Below are 15,843 nucleotides of genomic sequence, written 5' to 3'. Positions count from 1 at the left end.
CCCGTTGATCGTCTCTCTAGTGACCGCACCGCCGGCGCATACATGTGATGATACGAGGCGTATTTTGCAAGAACCAAGCATGAGTTGAATTTGGATTAAAAATTTGAAAACCATGAATTGAAAATATTAGTGAAATGTAAACATTGCAAACATCAAGGTTTTGAGTAAAGTGTGGTGTTCAATTGCAGTTGAAATGAACTTTAAAAAATTACAGTTGAAATGTGGTTTATGTATGTGAAAGGATGCGAGAAATAGCAAAGAAAAACTATTAGGAGTTAAATTTAGAGGGTCAGCTAGTTGATAGGGAAAATATCCAGTGATACCAACACTAACATGCTTCCATGCTGCAAAGTTGAAGATTTCAAATCAAAACATTCCAAAAAATTTCTGAAACAAATCATGGACGTTCACAACACATATTTCGACAACCCCTAAAAAATCCGGATAAAAATTTGAAATACACATGAAGAACCAAAAAAGACAAATTCATGTGTGAATAGTGTCATTTCAGCTTTAGTCTTCTTTTGACAATATTCATGACACATTTCTCCTTTTTTGTTTCTCAGTGTATATTTCGAGTTTTGATCTGAACTTTTAGGGGCTATCTAAACATGTGTTGTGAACATGCATGATTTTTTTAGAATTTTTTGTAGTGTTTAAATTTAAAGAATTTAAATCAGTAGCACGGGAGCATTTGTGGGTCGATATCACCTGATACTTCCCCCTAGTTGATAACCTTCTAGTAGCCAAAAAGAAATTTGGCAGGATCACAATAAATTTCTTTTGGGAGTTAATGTTGTGTTTGGTTGAGCTGTTGATTCTGAAAAAGCTGTTGTGAAAATGCTGCCATGGAAAAGTTGTAGGCTGTTTGGTTAGAACAACTGTGAGACTGTAGATTTGGTTGTAAAATGTGTAATACCCATGAGGCCTGAGTAAATATGTTTATATGCTAATTAACCTTAAAGCGGTGATATGGACATTGTAGGTAACTGAATAATCATTTTACAAGAAAATTATGATAATGTAGGCTTATTACCGACGGTGAGCATTCTTCATGGTTCCTGCTCTAATCAGTAACTCGTACATATGTTCTTCACCACTTTATCCATGAAACTCCTACGCTTGTCGGTCGCTAGCGCATCTGTCAGGCGTTTCCTACGTTGACGACGAGGATGCCGCTGATGGCATCCACGAGGAGTGGTGCACAACCTGGGATAGGAGAATCCCAATCCTTGCCTTCCCATTTTTTCTTTTGGCATGGCGTATGATGCCCGATGTAGGAAAGCTGTTGGTGGTGGGCAACAAATGATAGTTCAGAATAGTTATATCTATTTAAATTTATTTATGTGGGAAGTTGGATGATACGAAATAGTTATTCCGTGTTGTGACCTCCCTTAAAGAAAATTACATTAACTATTGGACCCCAAAAGCTGGCGAATGTTCACCGACTAGGGTGGCAGTTGTGAACCCCCTGGATGGAATTGTTTGTGTATTGGTGTGGCATTTTGCAAAACTTCTATGACAATTCTTTCTTTTAAGGATTTTTCAGGGGATTTTTTTTCCTGAAAATGCCATCCATCGGATGGAGATCGTGCGGTTCAGGGGCACTTCACTGACGAAATGTTCCTAGCCGACGCTCGCCAGATAAGGTTTCCCTAACTATTTGGGGGCGAGGATTTGCATGTAAAGTTACTACAATGAATCCAATATATTTTTCCTATGAGTGTTATCTTGATAATACCATCGCCCATAAATTCTATATGAAATCTAATATGGTCTAGTTTACTCTTTTATCTTTTGGAAAATCCAATGCGCACATTTCTATCTTTGTTCTCATTGCTTCAACAATCAAGAGTCTAGCTAGTTAATGCTAGCCATCCAAAGTCATCACTACAAGACCTATTGTGATTTTCTTTTACATGCAGGAGATTCATAGTACATGACATTCTATTCTTGTATTTTGTTTCCAAGTTCCACGTTTCTAATTATGTGATTGAGAGAGATGAGACCATAGATTCAGCAAGAGCAGGCGATCTAACTTACTGACTACCAACATTACAAATGTTCACATAAGAAACACATCCACATTGGAATCTTGCATTTTATAAGTGATACGTTCTTCTTGGTGACAATTTAATCAACCTTCAACGTCGATAAAATTATATGTTGCTTAAAATAAAATTGGATATGCATTGCATTTTTTTATGGTATATCTTGTGTAATTGTTGTGGATGTTATTTTTTTCTTTGTATACAATTATTTAATCTATTGTAATCTGATTTTGAAGTTGAGAACCCCATTCGGAAAAGATAATTTACGGTGATCTACTGTACACACCCTTCCCTAGTGTCACAATTTATTTTGAGATTATTGTGAAAAAGCTCATGTACATGCTACTTAAGAAAGCGACATGTTGTGATTTTGTAAAAGACAATTTTCACGAGATATTTGCCCATTTGTATGGTTTGAAGGATGCGCTGTGTTGACCTATCTATCACCTTGTCCCCTTGCCATGAGCACAAGCTCACGATCCCCGCAAAAAAAGCACCAGCTCACGACGAACAAGCCGTGACCTCTTTTTTATCAAAAAATATATCAGTATTTTATTATTATCAAAATTTGATTTATTTTGATTAGATGTGGTTCACATGTCGGCAGCCCCGCGCCGTTCTCCGTTGGGAAATGCCGAAAAGGGCAAGGAGGCGGATGCAAAGTACTCCTATACCGTTTCCTTTTTAAGAAAAAAAAGTGTGGCGGTTTTGCCCTCGCCTCAAGCGAGAAGATATTAAAAAACTCCCGTCATCCGCGCCACTCGATGAGATTCACACGTCCACACGCACACCCACGCTCACACTCCCAGGCGCGGGAGTGAAGACGAAGAGAGAGGGAAGACGACGCGGGCACTGACACCGACGCCCGCGCCCATTTCCCTGCTCCGCTTCCGTCCCATCCCTCCCTCCACCACCGCCACCACCGCCCACTCCTAGGCCCGCTTCCCGTTCCGCTTGCTCCGCCGTCGACTGCGGCCGTGAGTGGCCAACGCGCAGCTCGATCTCCGGCTCTTGCTCGAGCGCTGCATTCCGCTCGATCACACGCACGTACGTAGCTCTGTTGATTTTTGCTCCGTTCGTCTCGGCAGGAGCGGAGGAGGAGAAGCGAGCGATCCGTGGGAGGGACGAAGGGGGCGGCGTGCGGACAGTAGCGCGGGGATCAGGCCTGCGTTGCGAGTGGTTGAGATTCGTGCTATGGGCGGATTCTCTGCGGCTGCAGCGGCGGAGCGGTGCGCGGTCGGGATCCACGCGTCCCCGTCCTCGCCGGCGCCGCGCCCGCGGTCGCAGCGGCCGCTGCCCGCCCGCCGCGCCGCCGCCTCCGCCTCCCTCGCGGTCTCCCGCCGCAGCCTCCTCGTGCCCCGCGCCGTCGCCGCGCCCACCGACCGCGCCTCCCCGGAAGTACGTGCGCGCGCGCGGGCGCTCAACCATGCTCTGCCCGGTTTTGGTTTAGTGCCGGCCATCCGTTCGACGGTTTGCTCATCTCGCTTCCGCTGTCGTTGCTGCAGGTTGTCGGAAGGTTCAAGCTGGAGTCCAACTCCGAGCTCCAGGTGCTGATATATAACCGTATACGTCGGAGCACGTGCATATGGGGTGTAGCCTGGATCAGTTATTTGCTATACAAATTTGTTCGTTTCTGTCTATGTGTCGTAATGCATTCTGTGTGGCAGGTGACTCTGAACCCAGCGCCGCAGGGTGCGGTCGCCGAGATCAATCTCCAGGCGACCAACACCAGCGGCTCCCTGGTTCTGCATTGGGGCGCCCTCCGCCCGGACAGTAGGTGAATCTGCCCGCCTTCTTGTCTCGCATGCTGTGCATTCAGTTTTACTTGAAGACTTGCTAATTCAGCTGCTTGGGTTGCAGAGAATGGATCCTCCCGTCCCGAAGACCGGATGGAACGACAGTGTACAAGAACAAGGCCCTCAGGTCACCTTTTGTAAAGGTATTTCAGTCTTGCACAGATGCATTATGTCTTACAAGTTACAACAGAGTATTTTTGGTTTGTATTATTCTGTCCGTAACTGTGCAGTCAGGTGACAATTCCACGCTGAGAATTGAGATAGATGATCCCGCAGTTCAAGCCATCGAGTTCCTTGTGTTCGACGAGGCACGGAATAAATGGTGAGTTTTGCTGTCGGATTACCATGTAGCCCTGCTTGTTTGTTTGAATGCACACGGTATCAGCAACGCAGCACCCTACTCTGGACAGGTTTAAAAACAATGGCCAGAATTTCCTAATCCAACTCCAGATAAGCCGTAATGAGGGGCAAGATGCACCTGGTGCTACTGCTTCTGCTGTTGTGGTGCCAGAGGATCTTGTGCAGATCCAATCGTACCTTCGTTGGGAAAGGAATGGAAAGCAGTCTTATACAGCTGACCAAGAGAAGGCAAGTTCAATGATTAATTTGCATCTTACCTTAAAAGGAACTTCACAAACTGATTTTTTTTTGTCATCTTTCACTAGGTGGAGTATGAAGCAGCACGAGCAGAGTTAATAGAGGAATTAAACAGAGGTGTACCACTGGAGAAGCTGCGAGCTAGATTAACAAAAACGCCCGAGTCGAGTGGAAGTGATGCTCCTGCATCTCAAACTACCATAACCAGTGTCCCAGAGGAACTTGTACAAGTCCAGGCTTACCTAAGATGGGAGAAAGCTGGCAAGCCAAATTATTCCCCAGAGAAGCAACTGGTAACACATCGAACTATCCTCAACTCTCAGTTCAGCTGACCATTTTTGGTTAACACTTTACATAAGTTCTTATTTTGCATTTGCTAGGTTGAGTTTGAGGAAGCAAGGAAGGAACTGCAGGCTGAGTTGGATAATGGAGCCTCAGTTGATCAATTAAGGAAGAAAATTGTGAAAGGAAACCTTGAAAAGAAAGTTTCCAAGCAACTGGAGAAGAAGAAGTACTTCTCAGTAGAAAGGATTCAGCGCAGAAACAGAGATATCACGCAACTTCTTAATAAACATAAGCCTGTGGTTACAGAAAAGCAAGTAAAAGCTGCACCCAAACAACCAACTGTTTTGGATCTCTTCACAAAGTCCTTGCAGGAGGGGGATAACTGTGACGTCCTAAGCAGGAAGCTTTTCAAGATCGGTGATGAGGAGATACTGGTTAGCATGCCTGACCAATCTTTCATATTTCTAAGCTTTGGTTTGACCAAACTAATTGGACTTCTCTGTTCTGAAGGCAATTGCCACAAATGCTCTAGGTAAAACCAGAGTTCACTTGGCAACAAACCGTATGGAGCCACTTATTCTTCACTGGGCACTGGCAAAAAAGCCTGGAGAATGGGAGGTGCAACAGTAATAATAATAAATTGCATCTAAGCTGCAAGCTCAGATCTGAAAGAAACACATAGTCCGTAGTAACGAGGTCTTTTTTAATTGTGCAGGCACCTCCTTCTAGCATAGTGCCTTCTGGCTCAACAGTTCTCGACAAGGCATGTGAAACTTCATTCGGTGAGTCTGAATTGGATGGTTTGCAATACCAGGTACATATTATTTGAGGGTCCTATTTTTGTTTTTGTTCTCTTCCAGACTTCATATAAACACTCAGGACTTAATCATATCCAGGTTGTTGAGATAGAGCTTGATGACGGCAGATACAAGGGGATGCCCTTTGTTCTCCGGCGTGGTGAAACATGGATAAAGAACAACGACTCTGACTTCTATTTGGATTTCAACACCAAAGTTACCAAGAAATCAAAGGCAATTGTTCTTCTATTTCGCCTTTGCAACTCGTAATATTTCTTTGTTCAATTCTGGTACAACTCTTGGATTAATAATAACTCTTATATCTATTCTTAACTAAAGGATACGGGTGACGCCGGTAAAGGCACCGCAAAGGATTTCCTGGAAAGAATAGCAGATCTGGAGGAAGATGCCCAGCGATCTTTTATGCACAGGTTGGACACTCAAATATCTGTACTAAAGAATGACTTGTTCTTTCCTGAAAAATCCATGAAATCAAGCTATGTTCCTCGGCAGATTTAATATTGCGGCGGATCTAGTTGACCAAGCCAGAGATGCTGGACTATTGGGTATCGTTGGACTTTTTGTTTGGATTAGATTCATGTCTACCAGGCAACTAATATGGAACAAGAACTACAATGTGAAACCACGGTACATACTTCATACCTGATACCTCATACTTCTTTCCTCTTCATGATTTTCACTCAAGAAAACACGGAAACAGAACACAAGTTAGTAGACTGGGAACTATTGAATATTACATTGGACGAAACCACGGCTCAGTTGCATCTGCTATGGCACCTCATAATGATCTATAACCATGCAGTGAGATAAGCCAAGCACAAGACAGGTTTACAGATGACCTTGAGAATATGTACAAAAGTTACCCACAGTACAGAGAGATCTTAAGAATGTTATTGTCTGCTGTTGGTCGTGGAGGTGAAGGTGATGTTGGTCAGCGTATCCGTGATGAGATATTAGTAATCCAGGTAAAAGCTAATGCTCCTAAAAAAACTATCCACTACCTTTTATTTGTTGCTTCATGAAACTTTTGGGTTGTCAATAAAATTTGCTTGTTGGTTTGTAGAGAAATAATGACTGCAAAGGTGGAATTATGGAAGAATGGCACCAGAAACTGCACAACAATACAAGCCCAGATGATGTAGTCATATGCCAGGTAATTGATGTTTGGAGTTCATCATAGCATATTAAAGATTTTGGCTTTGAGGATTTGATCGTTATGTCTCTGTGGGCAGGCGATAATTGATTATATCAAGAGCGATTTTGATATCAACGTTTACTGGGACACCTTGAACAAAAATGGCATAACCAAAGAACGACTGTTGAGCTATGATCGTGCAATTCATTCAGAACCAAAATTCAGGAGTGACCAGAAAGAGGGGTTACTCCGTGATTTGGGCAACTATATGAGAAGCCTGAAGGTATGTAAAATAGCGGTCGTGAAAAAAAGAAGGAAAGAGAACCTATGTAGCTTGTATATGTGAAATTTGGCTTTTGCAAATGCCTTACCATAGGAAAAGAATAAACCAACAGGGGAAGCAACCCCTCCAATGTATTCTTAAGTGGTAGGTAGTATTGGAACCCTGGTGCTTGGTGACACAACCTTGTCTGCTTACCATTCAGATACTCGGTGGTTCCCAAGGTCTTACCGTAGAAAAATCTTATAGAATTTCGGAAGGCACATATTCTTCTGTTGCTTAGAAATGATTTAGATCAATCCTCAATGGCATATGGGCGATGGTATATGCAGAACGTTGCCTTTCTCTGCTAATAGTATAATCTTTTAACTTTCACTTCAGCCAGGTCAACGAAGCCAAACGTCAGTAGTGGTGCCACTTGCCAGACCTAAAATCCCATGGGGTCAATTTATTAGAACTCCTTACTATTTTACAGGGTTTTGTATACATTTAAAAAAATGGGAGGCATTTTCAGAAGTGTGGGTCAGTTTTCAGTTGATGACAGCTTACACATGAAATCACCTTTGCTGGGTCCATGGCAACTACTATGAGCTGTGACTATCCTTTTTAACTATTTATTTATTTTATTTTAGTTAGGATTACCTACCTCATATGATTGTGTTTTAATTGGAGAAGTCCTTCCCACGTTATCCTTTCATCCTTAGTTTGTACCTCGATCCCTTACGTCATGCTGCTCTGGCTATCCTCCCGGTTCTAGTCATCTCAAATAATCTAGCAATCATTACTTCTGTAGTCAGACAGAGTCAACACATCTCTTCCGATAATGGGCTATTTTCTGGAGCCAAAGAGATGATCAGAAGGATAGTCTTTCGTTGAGATTTGAGAGTGTGTTTCCACTTATCATGGCTCTCCATATTCAACCCTAGCTGCAGCCTCTCTGGCCGAATAGGAAGATAAGATCGTCAAATTGTCCTTCATTTGGATTGTTATGTAAGGACTGCCACGCACATTGATTCAATCCAGCTTGAATGCAATGTATTATCGCGTCTTCTTTCTCTGCTCACCCGTTATCCCTCAGCATGCCATCTCTGACCTAAAGGCTATCCTACCTCGTGGTGAGGAAGCCGGCTTGACGTGGGCAAACCATTTCTCATAGAAACTGGCTACAGCCACAAATCTTAGACAGTAGTACGCTTTCATTGTTGACCTAGACTGGTGACACACTTTCACTAGTCGGAGCCATGCCAAATTTCTATGACGACTATACCGAGCTTATTGATTATGTATGAACTGGGGCAAGTTAGAATTAAAGCCTGATCACTATCTATTACTCCCTCCGATCCAAAATAAGTGTCGCAGTTTTGAACTAAGGGAGTATCTATAAGCGACACTTATTTTGGATCGGAGGGAGTATCTATCTTTAGATCCTAGTTGTGCTATTATGGAAAATATATGATGTTGCCCTGCTGATCATGATAATTCCACGTTTCCTAGAGGAAGGTTTAACTTGTCAGCCGCATAGCCGATGGCAATTTTCAAAAATAAATATATCATTTTGAGTGGCATTCTTATCCCTGTTCAAGAATAATTAAGTAAAATATCACGCGCCATTTGTTTATCAGTGATCAAATGCTATTCTACTTCTATTTCTTTAGGCTGTGCACTCTGGTGCTGATCTTGAGTCTGCTATTGCGACATGTATGGGATACAAATCAGAGGTAATATTCTCATCAGTTATCACTCTGGTAAAACTAGATACCTGTGCTCGTATCTAATGGAATTAATTGGTTGGGTACAGGGTGAAGGTTTCATGGTTGGTGTTCAAATCAACCCGGTGAATGGTTTATCATCTGGTTTTCCTGTAAAATCCTTACCTTTTTTCTCAACATGTTTACATTTTTTATGTTGTAAATTTATTTTATGGCATTCATTGTGTGACTAGGATTTGCTTCAATTTGTGCTTGACCATGTTGAGGATAAATCAGCAGAGCCACTTCTTGAGGTGAGGATTATTTCTCTATCAAATTATTATGTTCCTTGGAACTAATTGATTTTTGCCTATTTCACCAATTCTGCTGGATCGCCATGTGAATCACGAGTTGCCAATGTTAATTGCTACCTTGCAGGGGTTATTGGAGGCTCGTGTTGAACTACGCCCTTTGCTCATTGGCTCATCTGAACGCTTGAAGGATCTTATCTTTTTGGACATTGCTCTTGATTCTACTTTCAGGACAGCAGTTGAAAGGTCGTATGAGGAGCTGAATGATGCAGCACCGGAGGTTGGTTACACGATTATCGCTTTAGTCATGTCACTATATGTGCTTGTTCGCTCACTATATCTTGTTGTTTCTCATTCAAACATGTTTTCCCCTTGTCCAGAAAATTATGTACTTCATCAGTCTTGTTCTTGAAAATCTTGCCTTGTCCACTGACGACAACGAAGACATCTTATATTGCTTAAAGGTAAATTGATCATCTGTTTCAAGTTTTCTAGAGACAAAATATTTTTCGTCTGCATCTAATTTGATATGCATAACCATAATATAGTTATTTTTGTATGTCGGGTGGCTGCTCACAATTTTCCTTTTCTTGTTTTCTGTTTCAACTTATTAGTTATTCTTTGTCTTGCACCTATGGGTATCTCCATTGCTTGTAATGTGTTCTTTCTCTTTAGCAATGTCAAGTTTTTAACACCACCTAAAAGTATCAAGTTCAAGTTCAAGTTCAAGTTCAAGGATGGTGACTTTGTTCTACTGTGTTTCCTGAAGGGATGGAATCGAGCCATGGACATGGTTAAGCAAAAGGATGACCAATGGGCCCTCTACGCTAAAGCATTTCTTGACAGAACCAGACTTGCCCTTGCGAGCAAGGGCGAACAATACTACAATATGATGCAGCCCTCGGCTGAATATCTTGGCTCATTACTCAACGTTGAGGAATGGGCAGTACGTATTTTATGAACTTCAGCTTTATTTATCTATGTTCATATTTTGGCCTCTAGGAACTAGTCATAAATATCATTTTGGCAGGTTGACATCTTCACAGAAGAAGTAATTCGTGGTGGATCAGCTACCACTTTATCTGCTCTTCTGAACCGATTTGACCCTGTTCTCAGAAATGTCGCACACCTTGGAAGGTAAAATTGTGAATTCCATGGTTGCTATTTTATTTTTTACACCACGATTCCTTGTGCATTACCTGTCATTTTGAAATGGTGTCACTTAGCAATTCAGTTTATACATCTTATTGTATTATATTCCTTTACTCTGTGCTTGACGTCCATCTCCTTTTAATAGTTGGCAGGTTATTAGCCCAGTTGAAGTAACAGGTTATATTGTAGTGGTTGATAAGTTGCTTTCTGTTCAAAACAAAACTTATGATAAACCAACAATCCTTGTGGCAAAGAGTGTCAAGGGAGAGGAAGAAATACCAGATGGTGTTGTTGGCGTGATAACACCTGATATGCCAGATGTTCTGTCTCATGTGTCAGTTCGAGCAAGGAATTGCAAGGTTTTTTTGTCTTCACAAATACATTTCTAGTTTTGATAAGATATGTTTCCTATGTTGATCTAAAGCAGCCTCACTTCTCTCTATCTAAGGTGTTGTTTGCGACATGCTTTGACCTGAACATCCTGTCTGAACTTCAAGGACATGAAGGGAAGGTGTTTTCCTTCAAAACTACTTCTGCAGATGTCACCTACAGGTAGCTCTTACTATTAGTTATGAATTGCATACATCTGATGAATAGTTTCTTCTGTCAGAGTAGCCCTTTATTTAACACATGTCACATCCATGGAGAATAACTTGGTACAGGGAGCTACTAATTTTTTTTCGAAGGCCAACGCCAGTTATGTTAGCAATAGTCAGTAAGATTGATTAGTTTACAGGGCTGGGAAAACCTTCTGCTATATAAGTGACAAGTAGCTAAACACCAGTTGAACTATTGCCATACGATCATATTTCGCGCTTCTTATCATTCAGTTTTCAACAATCACCAGTAATATCACAGCCAACCTGGAATCCCTTGGCTTAGTATTTTCTAGTTTACTTGTCTTGATAATCCTCCTTCTATCCTTGATTATATGTCAACCAATTACATCTTGTGTCTACCACTTTGTAGGGAGGTATCGGACAGTGAACTTTCAATTTCTTCAGATGCACAAGGTGGTGAAGCAATACCATCTTTATCATTAGTCAAGAAAAAGTTCCTCGGAAAATATGCAATATCAGCGGAAGAGTTCTCTGATGAAATGGTAATAACAGAATTCTATGCACTACGAAATGTTACTTTCAGAATTAATCAGGAAACAAATTGTTGCTCTGTTGGATTCCTTCTCTTCTTGCCTGGCACTTTCGGGTACTCACGTTCTGTTGTCAGGTTGGAGCAAAGTCCCGCAACATAGCATACCTGAAAGGAAAAGTACCTTCATGGGTTGGTATCCCAACATCAGTTGCCATACCATTTGGGACCTTTGAGAAGATATTGTCTGATGAGACCAATAAGGTTGGTGGTTCTTGTTTGAAATTAAATAAGTGAATGGTAGCACCGTATCACTCGGTTTATACAGTGGTTAGAGAAATCTGTTTCATCTGCCTGTCCAACACAAAAAGTTGCTAGCATAATAATGATTTTTCAATTTATTATTCTCATTCATTGGTATGATGTTATCACAAAAGTACACTTGAAATAAGTAATGATCTTCCAGGCAATGAGCCAACTGATTGTTCCGTCCTTTGATGGCAGGAAGTAGCACAAAACATACAGATGCTGAAGGGCAGACTTGCTCAAGAAGATTTTAGTGCTCTAGGAGAAATCCGGAAAACTGTTCTTAATCTAACTGCTCCAACTCAACTGGTAAGATATAACATTGCAACTAGCTAAATGCTTGTGCTTTGTCTATGGAATTTAATTTTGTTATATACTATTATCAGTTGTTTAAACGCTTGCGCCACTTAGTCCATAAGTTTGTACAAAATAGAAAAAAAAATCTCAGAATATACATCAATTGAATCCAACCATATGTATATCCCTCATAAAATGGATGACAAATGTGACGATTCTTAATAACGTAAGAGGTGAACGGGCCACCACCAACTCAGATCTTTAAGAGTATAAGAAACTTAAGAGGTGAACGGGCCGCCACGTACCCAGATCTTTGGAAGAATTAAGTTAAAGATTTAAAGCCGATAAAGTTTTTTTAAAGGACATTCCTGGCGCAGTGGTGAAGTACTCCCCACTTGTGCCAAGAGGTCCTGGGTTTGACGCGGCCTCTCTGCATTGCACTGTGCAGGGGTAAGGCTCGTATAATCCTTTACCCAGGCCCCACCCGGTGTGGGAGCTTTTAGCACTGGGTCTGTCCTTTAAAATATTTTTTTTTGTCAGCGGTAGTAAGAAGTGAGAGAGTGGATACAGTCCCACCACCTGGGCTCAAGTCCTCACTCCTCACGACATAAATTTAGGTTCCTATTTATATTGTCGGGGTTTTCCCCACAGTTTTCTTAAACAAAAAATAAATATAAATTCTATTTGCATCCATTGCAATTTGAAACCTTGTTTATCTCACTTTTTCTCTACTTCCCTTTACAGGTTAAGGAGCTGAAGGAGAAGATGCTAAGCTCCGGAATGCCCTGGCCTGGAGATGAAAGTGACCACCGTTGGGAGCAAGCTTGGATGGCAATTAAAAAGGTCTGTTCTCCTGATACTCATACCAGTGAAGGATCCAGAATGCGCATCTCTGAGTTTTGATGTCATTAGAAACGCCATGGACTTACCTACATAAATTGGATCTTCTTGCATCATTTGTCCCCAAAGCTTAGATAGATCTATTATAGAGATCAGAGCATTTGATTATGATAAATTAGTGGGTGAGTGAATTCGCTCTGAGTTGGGGATTTCGACATCTCACATAATTTCTATTTTAGGTTTGGGCATCAAAATGGAATGAAAGAGCATATTTTAGCACACGCAAGGTGAAACTCGATCATGAGTACCTTTCCATGGCTGTTCTTGTACAAGAAATTGTCAACGCAGACTATGCCTTTGTCATTCATACTACGAACCCGTCATCTGGAGATTCTTCTGAGATATATGCTGAAGTGGTGAAAGGACTTGGAGAGACACTTGTGGGAGCTTATCCTGGCCGTGCCATGAGCTTCGTGTGTAAGAAAGATGACCTTGACTCTCCCAAGGTGAGAATATCTTGAGTATATTAGTTTTTTCACATGTTAAATTCTTGCTGAGCTGAATGTAGCGCATTAATAGGTACTGGGTTACCCTAGCAAGCCAATTGGTCTCTTCATAAAGCGGTCAATCATCTTCCGTTCAGACTCTAATGGTGAGGATCTGGAAGGTTACGCTGGAGCAGGGCTGTATGATAGGTTAGTGTAAATCCTTCATGAGATGTGGTTTACCCAAATCCTTAAAAATTCATTTAGCATTGCAGCTGAGGAGTGTGCCTGTTTCAGTGTCCCTATGGATGTGGAAGATGAAGTTGTACTCGACTACACGACCGACCCTCTCATCACTGACTCTGGATTCCGGAGCTCAATCCTCTCAAGCATTGCACGGGCTGGCCACGCCATCGAGGAGCTCTATGGGTCACCGCAGGATGTTGAGGGAGTAGTGAAGGATGGGAAGATCTACGTAGTCCAGACAAGACCACAGATGTAATATGTATGTATAGGCAGCTCAAGCTGTAGAGTAGTAGGATATGTGGTCCTTGCTGGCATGTATAGTTCTACTCATAGATGCACAACACATCTACGTTGTTATTTATTTGCATATACGCTCAGAATAAGCTTTGATCACATACTGTATTTCCTAGAGTACCAGAACATGTATGCACGATCAGGAATATGACCTTATTAAAAACATCGGGGGAGAACGTTTTGAGCAATCTATATTTACACGTGCTGTTATAATGTAAATATCGGTAGTCTGCTTGCTTTTTGGTCCTCTCCTTTATGTCCAACAGCTAGAAGGTGTGAAAAAAATCCTGTAAATATCTGTTCTCTGAAAATGACAGCTTCTTGTACTCGTCAGCAGCAAATATCTGAAGAGAGTTTATCTCCAGTTGCTCAGGAGTCACAGCCTCACCTCACAGGCACAGGAAAAAAAAACCTGAAGTGAGAAATGGCAGGGTTCTTCAGCACCTGTGCTGCTTCTGATCACTATTGTTTGCAGCTCAGATCTGGATCAGCTCACCATGAACTGATTAGACCAAACAAGTACAGAAGGACCATGATCAGGTGCTGCAGCACAGCAAAGGGGAAGACAAGAAGGGACTACTACCAGGTTCTTGGAGTAGCAACTCATTCCACACCTCAGGAGATCAAGGAAGCTTACAGGAAACTCCAGAAGCAACACCATCCTGATATTGCTGGCGACAAGGTGCGCATCCATCTGCCTGTTCTTCGATTTACTCTTCTTTTTGGTTTTGGTTTTTGGTTTCTTAGAAATTCAGGTAAAAGGTAAAAAAATCTCGACAAGGAGCAGCTGTTTTGTCGTGAGATATCAGATCGGTTCTTTCCCTTGCATCGTGGTAAACTGTGAATTGGTGTTTTTCTGTTCAGGGCCATGACCATGCGCTGTTGCTGAATGAGGCGTATGAGGTGTTGATGAGGAGTTCATCCAGGAAAGCTGATGGATTTGGCAAGAGCAGAGGCGGCTTTGGGAGCGGTTACACCGGGGACGGGTACAGTTCTTGGAATGGGCCTATCAGGAGCCAGGCTCTCTTCGTGGATGAGAACAAATGCATAGGTACGTAGTACTGATATTTCTGACCAAAGAACACCAGTGCTTCAGAGATAGAGGTTGCCGTGTGCAGGATGTAGGGAGTGTGTTCACCATGCTGGGGAGACATTTGCCATGGACGATGTTCTTGGAAGCGCGCACGTCGAAGTCCAGTTTGGCGACGTGGAGCAGCAGATCCAGGTAAGTCCAGATGGTCCGAGTTTCCGACTCAACGTTGGCACTAGTTGAGCTGTTTGAAACACATCCAGGGATCTTAATCGCAGGTGGCTGTGGAGTCTTGCCCTGTGAACTGCATCCACTGGGTTGGGAGCGAAGAGCTCCCGGTGCTGGAGTTCATGGCACGTCCACAGCCCAAGGAAGGGCACGGCGTGTTCGGCGGCGGGTGGGAGAGGCCTAAGGACGTGTTCGCGGCGGCCAGGAACTTCTCCAGGAAACTCGAGAAGCAGGAGCGGCAGGAAAGTTCCAGGGGCGCAAGCGGTAGTATATTCAGCTGTTCATTCCTACGAACTGAAAACCATGTGAAGTTCAGAGACTGAAAGTTCATGCATGATTTGCAGGGGGTGAAGATATGGAGGCTGAAACGGCAGCTCAGGCCGAAGCGAGACGCCACGCGGGGCAGGAGCTCCGGTGGAAGAGTTTGTTCGATGTTTGGAATGGGTTGGGAGACTGGAGGAAATCTGGAACAGACAGGTAGATGTGCAGTTGCTAGTCGTTGGTTAGTGATGGTGTGAAGACTGCAACCACACACTGGATGTTGTACGACGTGCTGTAATACCTGGGATATAAGATGGAGGATGACACAGAACTTTTTTTTTTGTAGAATTCTCGCCCAACTTTATTAATAATTCAACAAAATGTCCATAGGTATAATGGTTGGATCATATGAGGGTTCCCAACCAAATATGACGACCTGTGTCCAGATTAGATGCAAACTTGACGAGATTATGAGATCCAGATTAGATGCGAACTTGACGAGATTATGAGCTTTAAAATTAAAGTTCCTGCACCGCTGTGGACATCTTCATGTTACCTAGTAGCGGTAAAAGCAGTCAAGTTTTTTTTTTTAGTAGTTTGGATTGCTTATCATATATGTCACATGATCGGTAAAGCAGTCAAGTTTGTTGAGCT

General features: G+C 42.4%; 2 protein-coding genes across 3 annotated transcripts; both read left to right on the top strand.

Moving 5' to 3' along the window:
* The first annotated feature begins 2,834 nt into the window (after window positions 1-2,834).
* Window positions 2,835-13,862, top strand: LOC119332789 (alpha-glucan water dikinase, chloroplastic-like). The gene is made up of 33 exons (XM_037605940.1): window positions 2,835-3,028; window positions 3,140-3,449; window positions 3,557-3,598; window positions 3,719-3,828; window positions 3,912-3,990; window positions 4,078-4,169; window positions 4,258-4,435; window positions 4,513-4,737; window positions 4,825-5,163; window positions 5,240-5,347; window positions 5,445-5,543; window positions 5,626-5,760; window positions 5,866-5,957; window positions 6,040-6,174; window positions 6,350-6,512; window positions 6,611-6,700; window positions 6,780-6,965; window positions 8,618-8,680; window positions 8,761-8,823; window positions 8,905-8,964; window positions 9,089-9,241; window positions 9,342-9,425; window positions 9,731-9,907; window positions 9,992-10,098; window positions 10,259-10,472; window positions 10,562-10,665; window positions 11,083-11,215; window positions 11,341-11,466; window positions 11,707-11,817; window positions 12,550-12,648; window positions 12,885-13,151; window positions 13,225-13,340; window positions 13,428-13,862. The coding sequence occupies exons 2-33, from the start codon at window positions 3,246-3,248 to the stop codon at window positions 13,630-13,632; spliced, it is 4,359 nt and encodes a 1,452-aa protein (XP_037461837.1). The 5' UTR covers window positions 2,835-3,028; window positions 3,140-3,245; the 3' UTR covers window positions 13,633-13,862.
* A 172-nt stretch (window positions 13,863-14,034) lies between these two features.
* On the top strand, window positions 14,035-15,781 carry LOC119328876 (chaperone protein dnaJ C76, chloroplastic-like). 2 transcript variants are annotated; one of them, XR_005159205.1, is made up of 6 exons: window positions 14,035-14,352; window positions 14,535-14,721; window positions 14,789-14,895; window positions 14,979-15,192; window positions 15,273-15,468; window positions 15,604-15,781. XR_005159205.1 is itself a non-coding variant. In XM_037601870.1 (5 exons), exons 1-5 carry the CDS (start codon window positions 14,095-14,097, stop codon window positions 15,407-15,409), a joined length of 903 nt encoding a protein of 300 aa, XP_037457767.1. In that variant the 5' UTR covers window positions 14,035-14,094; the 3' UTR covers window positions 15,410-15,531. The 2 variants fall into 2 exon arrangements, 1 of the variants encoding a protein (XP_037457767.1); XM_037601870.1 differs by lacking the exon at window positions 15,604-15,781 and having other exon boundaries at window positions 15,273-15,531.
* The last annotated feature ends 62 nt before the right edge of the window (window positions 15,782-15,843 follow it).

This window comes from Triticum dicoccoides, chromosome 7A, assembly GCF_002162155.2.
Source record: "Triticum dicoccoides isolate Atlit2015 ecotype Zavitan chromosome 7A, WEW_v2.0, whole genome shotgun sequence".
NCBI lineage: Eukaryota > Viridiplantae > Streptophyta > Magnoliopsida > Poales > Poaceae > Triticum > Triticum dicoccoides.
Note: the sequence above shows the minus strand (reverse complement) of the source record. Positions and strands in the feature narration are given on the sequence as shown.

Bases quoted from the DNA above. Each gene is read 5' to 3' on its own strand.
- LOC119332789 (XM_037605940.1), top strand. From the start codon at position 3,246: ATGGGCGGATTCTCTGCGGCTGCAGCGGCGGAGCGGTGCGCGGTCGGG. The intron at 4,170-4,257 runs GTGAGTTTTGCT...TACTCTGGACAG, and splicing joins GACGAGGCACGGAATAAATG to GTTTAAAAACAATGGCCAGA. The intron at 8,965-9,088 runs GTGAGGATTATT...GCTACCTTGCAG, and splicing joins CAGCAGAGCCACTTCTTGAG to GGGTTATTGGAGGCTCGTGT.
- LOC119328876 (XM_037601870.1), top strand. From the start codon at position 14,095: ATGGCAGGGTTCTTCAGCACCTGTGCTGCTTCTGATCACTATTGTTTG. The intron at 14,722-14,788 runs GTACGTAGTACT...TGCCGTGTGCAG, and splicing joins GGATGAGAACAAATGCATAG to GATGTAGGGAGTGTGTTCAC. The intron at 14,896-14,978 runs GTAAGTCCAGAT...TCTTAATCGCAG, and splicing joins ACGTGGAGCAGCAGATCCAG to GTGGCTGTGGAGTCTTGCCC.